Source organism: Acomys minous (genome assembly GCF_964271855.1).
Source record: "Acomys minous genome assembly, chromosome: 7".
Lineage (NCBI taxonomy): Eukaryota > Metazoa > Chordata > Mammalia > Rodentia > Muridae > Acomys > Acomys minous.
Genome location: NC_140488.1, coordinates 102,016,022 through 102,037,461, shown reverse-complemented (window position 1 = coordinate 102,037,461; position 21,440 = coordinate 102,016,022). Strand labels below are relative to the sequence as shown.

General features: G+C 39.4%; 1 protein-coding gene across 4 annotated transcripts; it reads left to right on the top strand.

The window, feature by feature from the left end:
* Nucleotides 1-681: 681 nt before the first annotated feature.
* LOC311602331 (uncharacterized protein) lies at nt 682-2,472 on the top strand. Of its 4 annotated transcripts, none has more exons than XM_084790256.1 (3): nt 682-736; nt 1,094-1,206; nt 1,734-2,472. In XM_084790256.1, the coding sequence occupies exons 2-3, from the start codon at nt 1,178-1,180 to the stop codon at nt 2,395-2,397; spliced, it is 693 nt and encodes a 230-aa protein (XP_084646382.1). In that variant the 5' UTR covers nt 682-736; nt 1,094-1,177; the 3' UTR covers nt 2,398-2,472. The 4 variants fall into 4 exon arrangements, with proteins under 4 accessions (XP_084646382.1, XP_084646384.1, XP_084646383.1 ...); XM_084790258.1 differs by having other exon boundaries at nt 684-740; nt 1,077-1,206; XM_084790257.1 differs by having other exon boundaries at nt 711-740.
* The last annotated feature ends 18,968 nt before the right edge of the window (nt 2,473-21,440 follow it).

Genomic DNA, 21,440 nt, shown 5'->3' with positions numbered 1-21,440 from the left:
CTCCAAAGAAATACTTATACACACATAGATTAGTACCTTACTCAACACACATCAAAGATGTGTACTTAACCCATAGATGGATGTAACAGAGCTGAACAACTTGTAGAGTGTGAGAGAATTTGAAGTACTAAGTCTTAAATGAGATACTTTCATCAAAGCCCTTCATCAAAAAGCTTGGTGATCTATATAGAAGAGGACTAAGAAGATTGTAGAAAACACTTTCCTGCAGACACAGTAGGAGTGATACCACATAAGAGCTCAGAGAGTCTTTGTAACACACACACACACATGGAGAGTGAGTGAGAGAGAGAGAGAGAGAGAGAGAGAGAGAGAGAGAGAGAGAGAGAGAGAGAGAGAGAGAGAGAGACAGAGAGAGAGAAGAATACATGGACACATCAAGTTGAATGGTCAGAAATATGGGAAGTATTGAGAAATTGAGAATGGAAAACATTGTAGAAGGGGAAATATTCATATATTCACCAAAGTACATTTTATGAAGAAACATTTTAAATTAGTAAATGAAATAGATAGAGATTAATTACACTGTGAACAGTCTCACATATGAAAGGAGCATTAAACCATGCTGGTCCTTTAAAACTATTTGTATTGATTCTAGTTCATTGCTCACAATCTGCCATTCATCTCTGGCTCTGGTAGTCATGGAAACAAAAGAATTTCTAGAGTCACTGTTGGAAGTGACTAACATTTGGTCTTCATACATACAAGACACAAAGAGGCAGGTATTTTCACATTTCCACATAGTTTTAAAAATTGTTTTCAATTTCAAGGTCAAAAGAAGGCCTCTCATAGATGATTTGGGTGCTTCTTGTAATCTCATCTCCATGTAAGTCCAACTTAACATCATAATGCTGGGAAGCGCTGTGTGAGTATGTAAGAGCTCTATGTTAATTATACTTTCTGTGTTCATTCATTTATAAAATGGGTATAATGATTTCATGGTTTTCATGGGAGAGTTGGGAATATGAAGCTCCAGTAAGGAAAGCACAGGAAAGGTTTGTGTGAGTTAGAGTTTGGTTGGTGAGACCCTTTTCTGAGCTAAAATATCTTCCTAACAGAACTTCCTTTACTGAAGGTGATTCACCTCTTGTGTGACCGACTCTCTCTGTTCAACATTTCCTGCTATTTGGAAGATATTTATGATCTCGGCGTCTTTCAAATGGATCACCTCACCATTGATAAGCGAAGGTAAAAACTTTTAACTTAACTTGGGGCTTTCAATCTGTCTTTCTGAAATACATGTATCTAATCCAAGGAATTTAGACATGGGCAGAACTAGATCTTTCCATGATATACCTTATTTGTTTGGGACAATAGCATTCTCCATCATGATTCCAGTTGTGCTTCAAAACTCAGTGTCCTAGCCATCAACATGCTCAGTCCTGCCTTGGCAAGAAAGTGAGTATGGGTTGGGTGTTATACAGGCCACCACCATCAGTTCCAAACAAAATATGAGCATTTCAGCACTTGACAAATGGAGCAAAATTGCTGTCCAAACCATCTGGCAGTGCTTTTCCTTCCATTGTAATTTATTTCTGTGCTTCTTATTCTCTTACCTGGAGTGTGCTAAACCACAATCCATACATAGACTACTTGAATGTGGCAGCAGGGACAAGTTATAAGAGCTTAGTGCTCTGTAGAACGTGGTTTATTTTGCTTTCTTGCCTTTCTTTGTATTCCTGGGTCGAATTATACTTGTTCAATTTCATCTTCAGGTGTGACAATTTGAAGCAGAGCATCTTCAAGCTTAGTGGCCTCTTCAGCAGCATATCAGCTTTGGTTTTTGAAATAGCCATCGCCAGCAACCAATACTGGCGCCTATGGGAATTTGATGACAAAATTGTGCAGTTTGTGTCCTTTGGCCTCTGGGAAGCTTATTACCCACAAGAGTTTAATGTCTCCGGGACCATAATCAAGACGCTGGTGCACACCCCTATCGATTCACATTGGAAACTTTCACCTGAATTTCAGTATGCACGGATCCTGTTAATTTGGGCAATTTTGATGAAGCCTGTGGTTCTGATTTTTAGTGCAATAGCCTTTAAGATCAGCTGTATGAAGAACCCATTTGTTGAGATGCAGATATATTGTTATAAGGTCTCTGCCTTGTTTTTATGTGTCAGCAGCCTCTTTTCATTTGTTTCTGTGAGCTGGAACCATGCGGTTGATTTTTATGGCCAAACCACTTTTGATTTTCCACCCAATTTTCCTGTTAAGAAAGAAGCCTTAAGAAGCAAGCACTTTACTGCTGTGTTCCCAGCAGGAGTCCTGACAGCCACCATGTCACTCTTTGGTGTGATCATGTTTCTTTCTGAGATAAGATCTTTGAATCTTCAGAGACAGTTGAAGGCCAAGTGTGCCTACAGAATGGCCCTTTAAGAGGCCTGGAATGAGAGCTCCTGCATTTGTAACATCTCTCATAGGCTCCAGGAAGAAATTTCCAATTCATAAACAAAACACATGTATTAATCAACTCATTCTTAATAAACAATTAACTTGCATTTCTGTTTTGATTTGTTTAATATTTGTATATTATCCTACCTGGTAAATGAATTCCTTTCTTTTCAAGGTTCCTCTTCTGAAACACTTAAGGTTATGATCATTTTATTCAGCTTTTGCCAATAATCAGAAGCTGGCAAATATACTGATGAAATGCTTGTTGTAATAATAAAACAAACTTATACCATGTAAATTTTCTTTAAAATCAAGCATGATACTGATGCGTAAAAGGTAAGAACATTTCTCTTTGTAGACCCTGAGGTACTTAGGTGCATTGAGATCAAAGCTGGACATCACAAACATCCAGGTATTTCCATTGTGCTTTGATAGAACAAATGATATGGTGATCAGCAGATATCTTGTCTGATTGGTTTTCTTGTATTAACTTCAGAATCACAGCTTCCAACTTATGTTAGTTGGGTGGGAAACATCCCACTGACATCAAACATACAAAATTTTCCCAAGTCCCCAGAGAAACAACTTCACTGAAAATATAAATTTATGCCATCTGAAAATTATCCATAGTCCTTAATAATCTTATGTTTGTTCAATAGTTCAAAGCCCCTTTTGAGACTCATGGCAGTTTTGCAACTGTGAGCCCTTGGACAATCATAAATCATTTCACACACTTCTAACATGACATGGTGTGAGCACATACACAGACTCACACATATACATATACATATGTGTGCATGTATGTATTTCTAATATAAAAGGAGAAAAGGGACAGAGCAAGGGAAGCGGTGACAGAAAATGACCTACCCTAGTGAGGATAAACTAATAATCCAGACTCCCTGTGTCTGTCATCTAGTAAAATGATACAGGACTATTCTGGATGGAAAGATAGTAAAGAGCCCTTGCTTTCCAACTTGGCTGAGTGCTGCATACAGCCTGCATCTTGAGATGTCTGTACTACCTTCATGCAGCATTTCATGACAGGTATCTCTTGTTCTTGGTAGCACCATAGTCCTGAGGTCCCTACCTCAGCATTCTCCACCTCTACATTTCAAGCAGATGGCTCTTTGGAACGTCTTGCAAAATCCTGAGCTCTGGCACGCATTATCTCTAATTGTCTCTCAAATTTCTATTGATCTGCAATATTGAACCTTCCCTTTTTTTTCCAATCCAGTATCATATGGATCATGCTGCCAAAGTTTCTCTATGTTTATCCCTTGATACTTAGATGAAGGATGTGCTATAAGTGGATAGGTCTGTTTTCTCTGCTGAGCAAGCTTTCCCCTCAGAGTTAAGTATTGTGGTATCTCCACTTTAAAGAAAGTAGCATTAGGTGTATAGTTCACCCATGACCTTTGTAGGATGAACTCCTCCTAATCCATTTTATGAAAGGCACAACCTTGTGCTTGCTGAGATCTGATCACACAGATCCTATACTGGCTACCTACTGGGAATTCTACTTGAACTTTAAATACCTGTGTCATCTCTGCCCACCAAACCTAAATTTGTATTCAAGCTTCATATCAGCTTTGCCAGATCTCCCCCTGAATCACTCTGTCTGATACCATGCACAGAACCCTAGCATTAATCATCGAGATCTCTGCGTATTCTTTCACAGTTCTATTCCTCCAAACCACAGTTTCTTTTCCATCTTCATACTTCCAGGCCCTTCTCTAATGGAGATATCATCTATGAGCTTTTCATGGTTATATCCACAGATTTTGTCTGCTACTGTAATGCTCACCCTTCCATACCTGACTCCAGGCACAGAACTCCTTTACCAGATTCCTTATGTGTACCTTAATTTGTAACCTGAAATTTGCAGTTTCCATGCAAAGAGGACAAGCTAAGTGTGTAAATATCAAACAAAGTATTTATATTTTGACAAAGCTAAGACCTTGTCCTCTAGGGCCACACCATACTCATGAGCCCTCTTCAGACCACAAACTTTATCTGCTCAAATTCCCATTTGGAAATCTCCATGTAAAGCTGGCTTGAGCAGACTTTTCACACTCAGGCTTAGCACTGTATGTCAGGAATGTGAACATTCTATTAATTGTCATATCTCTATAAACTTTGCATAGGCCTAACTTCAATCACACATGTATGGACCCTGATTTTCTCACTATGACCAAGCATGTCTGTGCTACCTTCATACTTCTTGGTCTTGCTCTAGACTTATGAGTCATGTACTGGCTTTGCCCACTGCGTTTCCCTGAACCTCTACTGACAGGGACTACACCACACTTCCATTCTTCACCAGCTTCTCCTAGTAAATTTCACACAAAGCAAGGGCACCATTTGCCATGCCCATTCTCCCATGCGGATAACTGTTTGTACCATTCTTTGCTTATTAAGGTACAAGCACACATATACCATCTCCACAGTCTAATGCCTATATGTTGATGCAAAGATTGAAGATTGGCCTTGACTTGTACCACTACCATGAAACTTACTTGCAGGCTCTTCATCGACACTCATTCCTAGCTCAGGTCATGGACTTTCTGCAACAGATTTCCCAAGAGACACATCCTAGAACCAAGCATACATGTGTCATCTGAGTACTCCAAGATCAATTTTTGTGTAAACATATCACTCATCCGTCTTGCCTAATGATGCTTCCCTGAATTGTCTCTTCTTCTTCAAGTTCTCGGATCACAGGAGTGGGACACTGCACTGGGCTCTGAAAACAACACTGTCAAGAAGGTGGGCATTTTTTAGCTTACACTTATGGACTCCAGGAAGGAATCTAGAGGCAGGAAGTGACATACATGGCAGGAAGAAAAGTTGCTCCCTCGCTCTATACACATGGTCTACTATACTTCAGTTTTGATATAAATCGCTATACACTGACATAGTCTGATACCACCTGTACTTGGGGATAGGCTCACTCAGACCAAACTTTAATTGAGAAAATCCTTTATAATAATGCCTATATGCCCAATAGATAGAAATATTTTCTCAATTATGCTTCCCTCTCTTCAGACAACCCTAGCTTTTGTCCAGTTGAAGAAGTACTAATAAACATGATTGATAACTTGTCAACTTGACACAAGTTTATCAGTGTTAAAGTATAAGTTTTCCTTTCTTGTTTATCCCATAGGTCTCTTGTTAATATCATGAAGTGAATAGTATGTAATTTGAAAAGCACCCCATTATTAAATCATACAAACCCCTGAACATCTCATTCTTTTTATTTTTATTTTTTCTCCTTTATTAATTTATTCTTGTTACATTTCAATGGTTATCCCATCCCTTGTATCCTCCCATTCTTCCCTCCCTCCCATTTCCCCTTATTCCCCTCCCCTATGACTGTTCCTGAGGAGGATTACCTATGGAAAGAAAACTTATGGAAGGAAGAGTACAACTACAGAAACAAGTATCTAAAACAAAGTAGAAGAAATGAAAGAGAGAATCTCAAGTGTAGGAAATATGATTGAAGAAGTAAATACAGTTGTCAAGAAAAACGTGAAATATAAAAAGATCCAGAGACAAAACATCTACTCAATCTGGGACATTACAAAAATACAAAACCTATTTATTATAAGAAGAGTAGAAGAAATCTTCTCCAAACTAAAGAAAGAGATACCTGTAAACTTACAAAAAGCTCATGGATCACCAAATAGATTGGACAAAGAAAATCATCCCACCACATAATAATCAAAACACTTTATGTGCAGAACAAAGAAAGAGTATTGAATGCTACAAGGTAAGAGGGCAAGTCACATATAAAGGCCGACCATAAGAATTACACTTGACTTCTAAACAGAGATTTGTAATGTGATAATGTCCAGGACAGATATCTTACAGACACTAAGAGACCACAGTTGTTAGCCTCTATGACGATACCCAGCAAAATGTGTAATCACCATAGATGATGGAAAAATGATATCCTATGACAAAAGCAAATTAACAAAATATCTATCCCCAAACCCATCCCTACAGAAGAAACTTTCGAGGAAAACTCCAACCCAAGGAGGCAAAGTACACTCAGAAAAACACAGGAAATAGAAAAAACCCACATCAGCAAAGCCAAAATAAGGGAAGCACACACTCCTCCACACATACACTCTAACACCACCAACATCAAAACAATAGGAATTAACAGTCACTGGTAATTAAAATGTCTCAACCTCAATGGACTCAGTTCCCCAATAAAAAATCAAAGGCTAACATAGTGCATGCAGAAAATGGATCCTGATTTAGGCAGCATACAAGAAAGAGTCGTAAGCAATAAGGTAGACATTATCTCAGAGTAAATGCTGGAGAAAGGTTTTCTAAGCAAACAGACCCAGAGGCAAGGAATATTTGGCCTCTATATTAGATTCTACCTTCTGAAAGAGTAGGCTTCTCTGACGACGCGAGACACAAACCTATGTATATAACAGAATGTCATTTGGAGTACTTGTATAGCTATATATTTTAGGCAGAACAGCAGTATTTAAGTTTTCCCTAGTACATATGTATATCTACTCTACAAACCTCATTCTGTGTTCAGTGATCATACTGTGCTTGTCCTGATGATACTCAGAGAACATTGGCTACCATGCCCATTTACATATTCTTTGGCCTACCTCCTGTCACACAATGTCTACAACCTCTCCAGATGTGTACAATGAAGCAATATTGCACTTGGTGTCTCCATAGTTCCAGAGCTAGCATTTTATTTGCAGACCTTGAAAATGCTCTTCTTGCATAGTCCTCAGAACATCACTAATGCCATCTTCACACTCCTAGGTCTAGCTCTGGTCACAGGGCACCTGTATAAGCTTTTGACTTTACCCTAGAATGAGTCTGTGCCTGCTACACTCATAGTCTGAGTCAAGAACACACAGGCAATGAAGGAATTTACAGCAAGAACTCTCAGAACTTTTTCCAACCTGTAATCTCCAATCCCATAGGTCTTCCTCCTGAAGAGCAACTCTTGCACGATTGTTGACTTCATCATTGACAAAGAATATCAAACAGGGGTAGAAAGGAGAATACAATAAACAATAATATAGATACTGAAAATATAGAACTATGATAGAGAATGAATGATTGAGGGAAAAATCCACGAGTTGCATATGTATTCTCAGTAAACTCAGTATAATTAAGAAAAACATGAAACAATTTACTTCAAGTTTTAAAATATTATGAGTGCTAACATAAAGTACTATACCCAACAAAATTATGTGCTGTATTTTAAGAAAATCAACAATTTTACATATATAAACATGCTAATACACTTCATGTCCTTCAATCCAGTGCAATGTGCAATACTGGAATAAATACTACAGACTGAGGACTGGAATAAATATAGGCAAGTGATTAATGGAAGAAGACAAGTGCAGAAAAATTGAAATAGCACAACATATTCCTTCTGGCCACAATGTAATGAAATTGTGAAATCAATAACAAAGGAATCCTCAGGATTTACTCAAAAATGTGGAGATTTGCAAGCAACCTGACTGAATGATGAGAAGGTAAAAGAAGAAACTAGTAAAAATGCATCCTGGTAATAAGTGAAAATGATTACAAATAGAAGAAAAAAATCTGAGATGTTGTTTCGATTTTTAATTCATCATTCTGTGTTAATACCACAGAACCTATAGACTGCCTTATTATGCCTCCTTTTACCCTAAGCTCTGACTTTCACATCAGTGGTTGGTAGCATGTTTATTCTTACATTTCCATTATGCTCAGTTGTGGCCACCTTCGTCGGACTCTCACGGGGAGGTGGGTTGTGTCATACTTTGCTTTTTGTTCACTTTAAATTGAAGATCAGACTATTTCTTGTGGTGTCCCAGTGACAAACATGGTTGAGTAGACTTGAAAATGAAACACAACGAAATAATAATAATAATAATAATAATAATAATAATAATAATAATAATAATAATAATAATAAAAGATAGGGATGAAATAATTTCTCTTACAACATATCACTGCTATAAGTCAGAGTCTGCTTTGATGAAAACAGACCCTTACTAGCAAAAAACATTATTAGAATCAGTATATCTTTATATTTATGGTTGTGAGCATAGCCTTTAACGGCTGAGCCATCTCTCCAGCCCAGGGGGAGACCTGGTGGCACTCAGAGGAAGGATAGCAGGTTACCAAGAAGAGACTTGATACTCTATGAGCATATACAGGGGGAGGAAATCCCCCTCAGGAACAGTCATAGGGGAGGGGAATAAGGGGGAAAATGGGAGGGAGGGAAGAATGGGAGGCTACAAGGGATGGGATAACCATTGAGATGTAACAAGAGTAAATTAATAAAAAATAAAAAAATAATCAGTATATAACTGTCGCTTATTCTGACACCATAAATAACGAAATAATGAACAGTTTGCAGCTATTTAAATTTATAAATGATTTGTGGTTTTCATCAAGTTCTGAATTAAAATTATATGCATGGCATTCAAACAGTCACTTGTGTGGTATTTGTTTCTCTGTAATAGGGATAATAACAACGAGAAAAGAAAACATGAGAAAATGACATTTATTATGCCTATTGCCTCTCTCATCATGAGTTACCAAAGGAAATGGAAGCAAGTACTCAAGCCAAGGTCAGAAAGTTAACTTCCATAATGGCTTGGTCCATATGGTTTGAGTATACTTTAACATCTTTATACATCTTTATACATCTTCTCATATATTACATCCTGACTGCAGTTTACTATCACACTGCTCCCCCACGCCTACCCACCATATCACTGCAATTGTGATGGTGCGATTAATTATAGATTTAAGCTCTACTTAATTCCTTCTTTTCATTTTCAAGGTTATATTTTTACCATATGCAACATATGTCATTCAACCCTGTTTCATATGTTTTATTTCAAGACTACAAAACTCTACTCAGATTAAAAGGATGTCTTCCTGCCTAGGTCAACTAATTTATAGATGAATACTGTTCCTCCTTTGACCAGCTGCTCTGCACTCAGCCTTCCTGGCTAGGGGTTTTAATATATTGAATTCAAATATGAATTTTAATTTGTTCTATAATGTTCTTTTCTATTACTACTCTGAAATATATTAACTCAGGGAACATTCATTTATTTACAATGTCAAAAATTAAGCCCTATCGTCATTTTCTTTTTTTTATTAATTTGTTCATATTACATCTTGATTGTTAGCCCTTCCCCTGTTTCCTCCCATTCTTCCCTCCCTCCAACTTCCCCCTTTCTCTCCTCCCCTATGTCTGTGATTGAGGGAGACCTCCTCCCCCTATATATGCTCTAAGAATAACGAGTCTCTTCTTGGTAACTTGCTATTTCTCCTCTGAGTGCCGTCAGGCCTCCCCATCCAGGGGACATGGTCAGAAAATGGGCACCAGTTTTCATGTGAGAGTCAGATCTCGCTCTCCACTCAACGGTGGAGAATATCCTGTTCGTCGGCTAGGTCTTGGTAGGGGTTTGAAGTTTATTGCCCATATTCTTCTTGGCTGGTGCCTTAGTTTGAGGAGGAACCCAGGACCCAGATCTGCCTGTCATAAAGTTCTTCTTGTAGGTTTCCATGACCCTGTGGGTCCTACTATTTCCCCATTCTTCCATGCTACTCTCGCCTAAAGTCTCAATAGGATGTCCTCTCCTCTGACCCACTTTCTTGGTAAGTAAAGTTTTTCATGGGACGTATTCCTTGGACTAGTGTTCTGATATATGTGAGTATATACCGTTTGTCTCTTTTTGCTTCTGGGTGAACTCACTCATTATGATATTTTCTAGATCAATCCATTTGTCCACAAATTTCGGGAATTCCTTGTTTTTAATAGCTGAGTAGTACTCCATAGTGTAAATGTACCACAGTTTCTTAGTCCATTCTTCTACTGAGGGACACTTAGGCTGTTTCCATGTTCTGGCTATTATGTATAAAGCAGATATGAACATGGTTGAGCATACGTCCCTGTTGTGTGTTAGGGCATTTTCTGGGTATACTCCAAGGAGTGGGATAGCTGGGTCTTGAGGAAGCCCTATTCCCATTTTTCTGAGAAAGCGCCAGATAGCTTTCCAAAGTGGTCGTACTAGTTCGCGTTCCCACCAGCAATGTAGGAGTGTTCCTCTCTCTCCACATCCTTGCCAACATGTGGTGGCATTTGAGTTTTTGATCTTAGCCATTCTGATGGGTGTAAGATGGAATCTCAGTGTCATTTTGATTTTCATTGCTCTGATGACTAATGAGGGCGAGCATTTCTTTAAGGGTTTCTCGGCCATTTGATATTCCTCTGTTGAGAATTCTCTGCTGAGTTCCAAGCCCCATTTCCCAATTGGGTTGTTTGGTTTTCTGGTGTTTAATTTCTTGAGTTCTTTATATATTTTGGATATTAAACCTTTGTCAGATGAAGGGTTGGTGAATATCTTTTTCCAGTCTGTAGGCTGTCGCTTTGTTCTCTTGACAGTGTCTCCTGCCTTACAGAAGCTTCTCAGCCTCATGAGGTCCCATTTATTAATTGTTGACATTAAGGCCTGGGCTGTTGGTGCGCTGTTCAGGAAATTGTTTCCTGTGTCTATGTGTCCCAGGCTCTTCCTCACTTTGTCCTCCAACTGAATTAATGTCTCTGGTTTTAAGTTGAGGTCTTTAATCCACTTAGGCTTGAGTTTTGTGCATGGTGACAAATATGGGTCTAATTGCATTTTTCTACATGTAGACATCCAGTTAGACCAGCACCATTTGTTGAAGATGCTATCATTTTTCCATTGAATAGATTTGGCTTCTTTGTGAAAAAGCAAGTGAGCAAATGTGTGTGGATTCATCTCTGGGTCTTCAATTCGATTCCATTGATCCACCAGCCTATTGCTTTGCCAGTACCATGCTGTTTTAATTACTGTTGCTCTGTAGTACAGCTTGAGATCAGGTATGTAGATTCCTCCGGAGGATCTTTTATTGTATAGGATTGTTTTTGCTATTCTGGGATTTTTATTTCTCCATATGAATTTGAGAATTGATCTTTCAATATCTTCAAAATATTTTGTAGGTATTTTGATAAGGATTACATTGAATTTGTAAATTGCTTTTGGTAAGATGGCCATTTTTACTATGTTGTTTCTCCCAATCCACGAACAAGGTAAATCCTTCCATTTTCTGATGTCATCTTCAATCTCTTTCTTCAGAGGTTTGAAGGTGTTTTCGAAGAAGTCCTTCACTTGCTTGGTTAGAGTTACTCCTAGATATTTTATATTGTTTGTGGCTATCGTGAAAGGAGTAGTTTTCCTAATTTCCTCCTCTGCCTGCTTCTCATTTGTATACAGGAAAGCTACTCACTTTTTTGAGTTTATTTTGTATCCTGCCAATTTGCCGAAGGTGTTTATCAGCTTCAAGAGTTCTCTGATGGAATCTTGGCGGTCACTAATGTACACTGTCATATCATCTGCAAATAGGGATAATTTGACTTCTTCCTTTCCCATTTGGATTCCCATGATCTCCTTTTGATGTCTTATTGCTCTGGCTAGAACTTCAAGAACTACATTGAAGAGATATGGGGACAGAGGGCAGCCTTGTCTGGTTCCCAATTTAGAGGGATTTCCTTGAGTATCTCTCAATTTAATTTAATGTTGGCTGTTGGTTTGCTGTAAATAGCCTTTATTATGTTTAGATAAGTGCCTTGTATTCCCGATCTCTCCAGAACTTTAAACATAAATGGGTGTTGGATTTTGTCAAATGCTTTTTCTGCATCTAAAGAGATGATCATGTGGTTCTTCTCCTTCAGTTTGTTTATATGGTGGATTACATTGATGGATTTCCATATGTTAAACCATCCCTGCATGCCTGGAATGAAGCCTACCTGGTCATGGTGAATGATGTCTTTGATATGCTCTTGTATTTGCTTTGCGAGTATTTTGTTGAGTATTTTTGCATCAATGTTCATAAGAGAAATTGGTCTGAAATTCTCTTTTTTTGTTGGGTCTTTGTGGGGTTTAGGTATCAAAGTGACTGTGGCCTCATAGAAGGAAATTGGTAATATTCTGTCCATTTCTATCTTTCAGAATACCTTGAATAGTATCAGTATTAGCTCCTCTTTGAAGGATTGGTAGAATTCTGCGCTGAAGCCATCTGGCCCTTGGCTTTTTTTGGTCGGGAGACTATCAGTGGTTGCTTCTATTTCTATAGGCGAAATAGGGCTATTTATTTTGTTTATCTGGTCTTGGTTCAATTTTGGCAAATGGAATCGGTCGAGAAATTTGTCCATTTCCCTTAAATTTTCAAATTTTGTGGCATAAATGCCTTTTAAGTAGGTTCTTATGATTCTTTGTGTTTCTTTGGTGTCTGTTGTTTTGTCTCTCTTTTCATTTCTGATTTTGCTAATTTGGATAGTGTTTCTCTGTCTCTTAGTTAGATTGGCTAACGGTTTGTCTATTTTGTTAATTTTCTCAAAGAACCAGCTCTTGGTTTTGTTGATTCTTTGGATTGTTCTTTTTGTTTCTAATTTATAGTTTTCAGCCCTGAGTTTGATTATTTCTAGGCGTCTACTTCTCTTGGGTGCTTCTGCTTCTTTTTTTTCTAGAGCTTCCAGATTTGTTGTTAAGTTGTTTATGTGGGATGCTTCCATTTTCTTTTTAAAGGCACTTAGTGCTATGAATTTTCCTCTTAGCACTGCTTTCAATGTGTCCCACAAATTTGGGTATGTTGTTCCATCATTTTCATTGAATTTCAGGAAGTCTTTAATTTCTTCCCTTATTTCTTCATGATCCATGTGTCATTAAGTAGAAAGTTGTTTAGTTTCCACGTGTTAGTATGCTTTTTGTTATTTCTGTTGTTGTTGAAGTCTAGCCTTAGACCATGGTGATCTGATAAGATACAAGGTATTATTTCAGTCTTCTTGTATCTGCTGAGGTTTGCTTCGTGACCAACTATGTGATCGATTTTAGAGAACGTTCCATGGGGTACTGAGAAAAAGGTATACTCCTTTGCATTTGGGTGGAAAGTTCTGTAGATATCTCTTGGATCCATTTGATTCATGACATTGGTTAATGAGGTTATTTCCCGGCTTAGTTTTTGAATCAAAGTCCTATCCTTGAGTGAAAGTAGGGTATTGAAGTCTCCCACTATTAGTGTGTGGGTATCAATAATTGGGGCAAGCTTTGTTAATAACTCTTTTACAAATGTGGGAGCCCTCGTATTTGGAGCATAGATGTTCAAAATTGTGATGTCTTCTTGGTTGACTTTACCTTTGACGAGTACGAAGTGTCCATCCTCATCTCTTTTGATTAATTTTGGTTGAAAGTCTATTTTATTAGATATTAGAATGGCTACTCCAGCTTGTTTCTTATGACCATTTGCTTGGAATATTTTTCCCCATCCTTTTACTCTGAGGCAATGTGTGTCCTTGTGGTTGAGATGTGTTTCTTGAATGCAGAAGAATGTTGGATCATGTTTATGCAACCACTCTGCTGGTCTGTGTCTTTTTATTGGAGAATTGAGACCATTGATGTTGAGAGATATTAATGACCAGTGATTGGTAAGTCCCCTCAAGTTTGGTATTAGTAACAGTCAAGATTTTGTGAGGTTGTGATTTTGCAGTGGTATAGTTACCTATTTCCTATGTAGTTTTGGTTGTAGTTTGACCAGTTGGGGTGGAGTTTTTCTTCTAGTAACTTCCGTAAAGCCAGATTTGTGGCTATGTAGTGTTTGAACTTGTTTTTGTCATGGAATATCTTGTCTTCACCATCAATGGTTATTGGTAATTTTGCTGGATGTAGTAGTCTTGCCTGATATCTGTGTTCTCGTAGGGTTTTCAGAACCTCTGTCCAGGCCCTTCTTGCTTTCATGGTCTCTGCTGAGAAGTCAGGAGTAGTTCAGATAGGTTTGCCTTCATACGTTACTCGATCTTTTTCTCTTGCCAATTTTAATATTTTTGCCTTGTTCTGTATATTTTGTGTTGTTATTATTATGTGGCGGGAGGATTTTCTTTTCAGGTCTACTCTATTTGGTGTTCTGTAGGCCTCTTGTATGCTCGTATGCATCTCTTTCTTCAAATTGGGGAAATTTTCTTCTATTATTCGAGTAAAGATATTTTCTGGACTGTGTAGTCGGTTGCCTTCTTTTTCCTCTATCCCTATTATTCTCAAGTTTTGTCTTTTCATGTTGTCTTTTATTTCATGAATACTCTGTGTCAGGAACTTTTCAGATTTATCATTTTCCTGTATGGTTGTTTCCAGTTCGCGATTGTATCTTCAAGTCCTGATATTTGTTCTTCCATTTCTTGCAATCTGTTAGATAAGGCCACCTCTAAGATGCTTGCTTTCTTCTCTGATGCCTCTTGATCACGTTTTTCTTCTGTGCATTCCTGTAATAGCTTGCATTTTTATCTTCATGTCTTGGACTGTTTTAATGATTTCCTTCATCTGGTTATTTATGTTTTTCTGAAATTCTTCAAATGCCTCTTTATATGACTCTTTTAAGTCTTCAGCCTTCTTGTTTGACTCCTCCTGCATTTATTTACAGATTTTATTAGTTTCTTCCATTATCATCTTCTTTACTAGGGCTTTAAGGTCATTTTCTTTACTATCCATTGCTGTTAGGTTCTCCAGGTTGTTTTCATTGGGAATGCTGGGATCCAGAGATGCCAAACTGTTTCAGTTTTTGTTAGTGTTCTTTCGCTGTCCTCTTGTCATTTTGATGGCTCTGATGTTGGAAGTGACAGATTTTGTAGTGACCTTGGCTGGTTGAGAGTGGTTAATTGATGACTGATTATAGGTCAGGTGCTCTTGCCTGTGGGGATCAAGGAGTATTTCTGTGGAACAGGTAGGTGATCTGGTTTCCCTCCTAATGATTTTCCTCTGCACTGTGGGCTCCAGGCTGAGTCAGCCAAAGTAGATTTCTGTTTGTAGTTTACTGCTGTAATTTAGATCAGCAGTTTTGGGACCAGACTAAGGTCTGCACACAAACGTTCTGGTTTTGTAGGTTGATCCCAGTTGCCTGTCCTTCCTGGGGCTTTGTAGTCAAAACCCCAGGTAAATCAGATCTTCTGGGAGTGTAGCTGTCTTTTAGGTCTGTCTCTATATCCTGTAGATGTGTTCAACCTCTCCCAGAACCATATGCCTTGGGGGACCAAGGTCGCTCTTGGTCAGCAATTAGACACTTAAAGCAAGACCCACATTTTGTCTCCTGATAATGTGAGAGTGCCTGCCTTGGTCGGGCCAAGAGCCCTGGCTAGGCACTCTAGTTCAGGGAGTGCAGGGCCAGTGCCTTGTGGCTGGCTGGGGAGGCACAATAGGGTTGCAGAGCTCTGGGGGAAGCCCACGGAACCAGATCTTCCTGCCGGGCTGTGAAGCTCCACTAGTGCTCTAGGGAAGCAATTAGACACTGCAAACACGACCCACCCACGTCTCATCTCCTGAAAATGTGAGAGTTCCTGTCTTGGTCGGGCCAAGAGGCCTGGTTAGGCTCTCTAGTTCAGGGAGTGCATGGGCAGTGCCTTGCGGCTGGCTGGGGAGGCACAATAGGGTTGCAGAGCTCTCGAGGAAGCCCGCAGATAGGAAGGAGATCTTCCTGCTGAGCTCTGATGCGCCACTAACGCTCTAGGTTAGCAATTAGACACTGCAAACATGGCTCACCCACATCTCGTCTCCCGATAATGTGAGAGTGCCTGCCTTGGTCGGGCCAAGAGCCTTGGCTAGGCTCTCTAGTTCAGGGAGTGCAGGCCAAGTGCCTTGCAGCTGGCTGGGGAGGCACAATAGGGTTGCAGAGCTCTGGAGCAAGCCTGGGGAACCAGATCTTCCTGCCGGGCTCTGAGGGTCAGCTATAGCTCTAGGCAAGACCCAGGTCTCCTGAAAGGTCTGTAGAAGCAGTTCCAAGCTGACTTCTCCGTGCCGTTGTTTTCAGGCTCAATCCACTGTGATTGGTGTTAGGTTGGGCCCCGGATGGCCAGCGAGCTGCAGTCCCACTTTAGCTGTCTCTGTTGGGTCCCTCTGCCTGTGTTTCCACTCGTCCTAGGCGGATGATCTCTGCAGTTTGGGGTGGTGTGGAAGGAGGAATCCTAGGGAAGATTCACCCTCTTCATTGAGACTCCTCTGGCTGGGGACTCCAGAACATCCCTTCCCCAAACAGCGAGTCTGTGCTTTATATACAGGCTGTAGTTTGCATGTGGATTCCATTCCAGAGTTTCGGGAGTGTGCTTTGCACCTCCAGGATGTTGCTTTTCCCAGGGGGGTAGGCCCCCTGTTTGGTCTGTGGCCTTTGGGGCCCCACTCACCTACAGTTCTCATAGTCCAGCAATCTGTTGCTCCATTTATGTCCCTGGTCTCCTCGGAGTAGATCAGATACACGGCTTATTGTTCGGCACCATCTTGGAATCCCCCCTAGATATGATTTAATGTTCTTCATCTGGGTGGGATTCTCCATCCATGCCAGCCATGTGCTTCTCCTCCATCCAACCCATGGCAGCCTTCCTCTCTTCCCTTCGGGTCTCTCTCCTTCCTCCAGGTGGCAGTCTTTACCCTATCCTCATTTTCAAATGCTTAAAAATCAATGCTTTATGAATATTCTTATCCTTGTTTTTTCCAATCTATAATATAGCTTTAGACTTTTATAAGCTATGGACTTTTTATAAACTAATTCATATAAGAAACTGTTATGTTCTTTGTTTATGGACTATGTTCTTGATTTTTAAGACCACAACAGACATAAAATCTAAAGCCCTACTCCTTAATTATTAAGATCTTATAAATGATCAAATCCTTTAACATTTTGAAGAATATAGCTTTAGTCTTACTAAGAACAAATGTGGCATATTTTCAATGTCAAACATAGAAAAATATCATAACGTTCTATTTTATCTTTGCAAGATATGGTTTAAATCAGATAAGAGATATAGACAAAAAGTTGATTTACTCAACTATGCAAACCCTCAAACTTGTCAAGGGTCTGCTGAATATGGCATTTAAAATGTATAAGTTCATTATAAAAAAACAAAGATTAATAGTTCCCCAAAATCTCTTAGAAGATTTGGGGTACAGCAGTAGATGACTTCAACCCTGGAATATGGTATGCTGACTACTGAGCAAGATTGCCCCCAATGTCTTGCCCTCTTGCTATGGGACAGCCTCACCTGTGGACAGACTGACCACCTAGAAGATATTGTCTCAACTTGCTGAAAAAGAGGTGAGGTCAGTCTCTCCTATGTTATCTTTCCACAGAAACAGCCCCTCCTGTGCTGTGCCTGATGATGAGACTGCCTGCCTGTGGTGCCGTATTGCCACAGGAGACAACTCATACAACTTATCACATTGTAAGCTAAGGTGAGGTTAACTTGATAGCTAAAAAACAGACAACTAGCTCCTTATCCCAAAGTAATCTGCCATGTTAAGTTAGCTAGTTGAAACTACTAGGTACTATATCTCTTATTTAAAAAAGCAAACAGATATGCCTTACTCATAAACCTAAGGGTAAAGATAAACATACTTCAGATACTTATTTAGTACTTTTCATACGCAGGAGATAAGGCTTTAAGTCTCACTCCTAGAGACGCTACTGCCAGGTATAAGTACAGTCTACCTTGTTACAAGATTTAAAAGACAGGTCTCAGATGCAACTTTTTAAAAACCATTTATTAAAACCTAAACAACAGTGACTCTTCCTCGGGAATTTCATGTATATTTTTTTATTTAAGTGATTTGTTCATATTACATCTAAATTGCTATCCCTCACTTGTATTTTCCTGTTTCTCCATCCCTCCCTCCTTCACTCTATTCCACTCCCTTAGGTCTGTGATAGAATGTGACTTCTGCCTACACCATATGATCACAGTGTATCAGGACTCATCCTGGCAGCCTGCTTACTCTTCCTCTGTGTGACACCAGGCCTCCACACCAAGGGGAATTAGTCAAATAGGGGCCACCGTAGTTCATGTCAGAGTCAGTACCTGCTTCCCAGACAACTGTGAAGAATGTGTTGTCCATTGGCACAATCTGAATTGGGGTTCTAAGTTTACTGCATGCATTGTCCTTGGTTGGTACAGTAGTTAGAGTGGACCGTCCCCTGGGTCCAGATAGCCTTGATGGAATTCTTGTAGGTTTCTAGGACCCTCTGGATCCTTCTATTTCCCCATTCTCCCATACTTCTCTCACCTGAAGTCTCAATAGGAAGTCCCAGAATCTAATCCAATCTCCTGCTAAGTAAAGACTTTCAGGGGACATCTCTGTGTGGCTAGCATCCAGTTATAAGCCAGTATATAGTATGTGTATCGTTCTGTGTCTGGGTTAACTCCTGCAAGATGATCATTTGTAGTTCCATCCATTTGCCTGCACATTTCAGGTTTCCCTTGTTTTAATAGCTGAATAGTATTCAATAGGGTAAATGTACCACAGTTTCTTTATCCATTCTTTGACTGATGGACATCTAAGTTTTTTCCGGGTTCTGGCTATTATAAATAAGGCTGCTATGAACATAGTTGAGCATATGTCCTTGCTGTGTGGTGGAGAATCTTTTGAGTATATTCCAAGGAGTGGAATAGCTTGTTCTTCAGGTAGCCCTATTTCAAGTTTTCTGAGAAAGTGCCAACTTGATTTCCAGAGTGGTTGTACAAGTCTTCACTACCATCATCAATGAAGGAGTGTTCTCCTTCTACAAATCCTTGCCAGCATGTGCTGTCACTTGAGTTTTTGATCTTAGCCATTCTGATGGGTGTAAGATGGAATCTCAGAGTAATTTTGGTTTTTATTTCTCTGATGACTAAAGATGTTGAGCATTTCATTAAGTGTTTCTCAGCCATTCAATATTCCTATGTTGAGATTTCTGTTTAGTTCTGATTTCCATTTCTTAATTGGGTTCTATGGTTCAGTGGTGTTTAATTTCTTGTGCACTTTATATGCTTTGGATATTAGAACTTTGTCAGATGTAGGGTTGGTGAAGATCATTTCCCAGTCTCTATGCTGTTTCTTTGTTCCCTTGACAGTGCCTTCTGCCGTATAGAAGCTTCTCAGCCTCATGAGGTCCCATTTATTAATTGTTGACCTTTGAGCCTAGGGTGTGGAGTTCTGTTGAAGAAGTTGTCTGCTGTGTCAGTGAGTTCCAGGCTCTTGCTCACTTTTTCTGATTACAAGTTTACTATCTCTGGTTTTATGTTGAGGTCTTTAATCTACTTGGACTTAAGTTTTGTGCATGATGATGAAGATGGATCTACTTGTATCTTTCTACATGTAGACATTCAGTTAGACCAGCACCATTTGTTGAAGATGCTATCCTTTTTCCATTGAATAGATTTGGCTTCTTTGTCAGAAATCAAGTGTTCATAGGTTTTTGGATTTATTTATGGGGCTTTGATTCAACGTCATTTGTCCACCAGCCTATTGTTATGCCAGTACCATACTGTTTTAATTAATGTTCCTCTATAATACAGTGAGAGATCAGGTATGGTGATTCCTCCACAGGATCTTTTATTGTACAGGATTGTTTTAACTATGCTAGGTTTTTTACTTTGCCATATGAAGTTGAGAATTGATCATTCAATGTTCTAAAAAATCGTGTAGGTCTTTTGATAGGGATTGCATCAAATCTCTAAATTGCTTTTGGTTAGATGGCCATGTTTTCCTATGTTACATCTCCTGATCCACAAACAAGGAAGATCTTTCCATCTTCTGATGTCATCTTCAATCTCTTTCTTCAGAGATTTGAAGCTTTGTTCAAACAAGTCTTTCACTTGCTTAGTTATAGTTTCCCCGAGATATCTTATTTTGTCTGTGGCTACTGTGAAGGGTATAGTTTCATTAGTTTCTTCCTCCTCATGACTGTCATTTTTACACAGGAAGGCTACTGACTATTTTGAGTTAATTCTGTTTCCAGCCACTTTGCTGAAGGCATTTATCAGATGCAGAAGCTCTCTGGTGGAATTTTGGGCATCATTTATGGTCACTATCACATCATCTGAAAATAGGGGTTATTTTACCTCTTCTTTTCCTATTTGGATCCCCTTGATTGCCTTTCTTGTCTTATTACTCTGGCTAGAACTTCCAGATCTATAGTGAAGAGAAATGGAGAAAGTGGACAGCCTTGTCTATTCCCTGATTTTAGAAGAATTTCCTTGACTTTCTATCCACTTAATTTGATGTTGGCTATTGGATTGCTGTATATAGCCTTACTTATATTCAGGTATGTGCTGTGTACCCCTGAGCTGTCCAGAATTTTAAAGATGATTCGGTGTTGGATTTTGTAAAATGCTTTTTTTTGGCATTTAGATAGATTATCATGTGTTTTGTTTTGTTTCTTCCAGTTTGTTTATATGGTAGATTATATTGATGGATATCCATATATTGAACCATCCTGCATACCTGGAGTGAAGTTTATTTGGTCATAGTGAATGATATATGTGATCACTTCTTTTATTCAGTTTAGAAGCATTTTTTAAAATTTTTTCCTTTTTTACTAATTTATTCTTGTTACATCTCAATGGTTATCCCATCCCTTGTATCCTCCCATTCTTCTCTCCCTCCCATTTTCCGTTATTCCCCTCCCCTATGGCTGTTCCTGAGGGAGATTACCTCCCCCTGTATATGCTCATAGGGTATTAACTCTCTTCTTGGTAACTTGTTGTCCTTCCTCTGAGTGCCACCAGGTCTCCCCCTGCAGGGGACATGGTCAAAGGTGAGGCACCAGAGTATGTGAGAAAGTCATATCCCACTCTCCACTCTACTGTGGAGAATGTTCTGACCATTGGCTAGATCTGGGTAGGGATTTAAAGTTTTATGGCCTGTATTGTCCTTGGCTGGTGTCTTAGTTTGAGCGGGACCCCTGGGCCCAAATCTGCCTATCATAACATCTGAGATTCTATCTTACACCCATCAGAATGGCTAAGATAAAAATTCAAGTGACACCACATGCTGGCGAGGATGTGGGGAGAGAGGAGCACTCCTTCATTGCTGGTGGGAATGCAAACTAGTACAGCCACTATGGAAATCTATCTGGTGCTATCTCACAAAAATGGGAATAGGGCTTCCTCAAGACGCAGCTATTCCACTCCTTGGAATATACCCAGAAGATGCTCCAGCACACAA

Bases quoted from the DNA above. Each gene is read 5' to 3' on its own strand.
- LOC311602331 (XM_084790256.1), top strand. From the start codon at position 1,178: ATGGATCACCTCACCATTGATAAGCGAAG. The intron at 1,207-1,733 runs GTAAAAACTTTT...TTTCATCTTCAG, and splicing joins CTCACCATTGATAAGCGAAG to GTGTGACAATTTGAAGCAGA.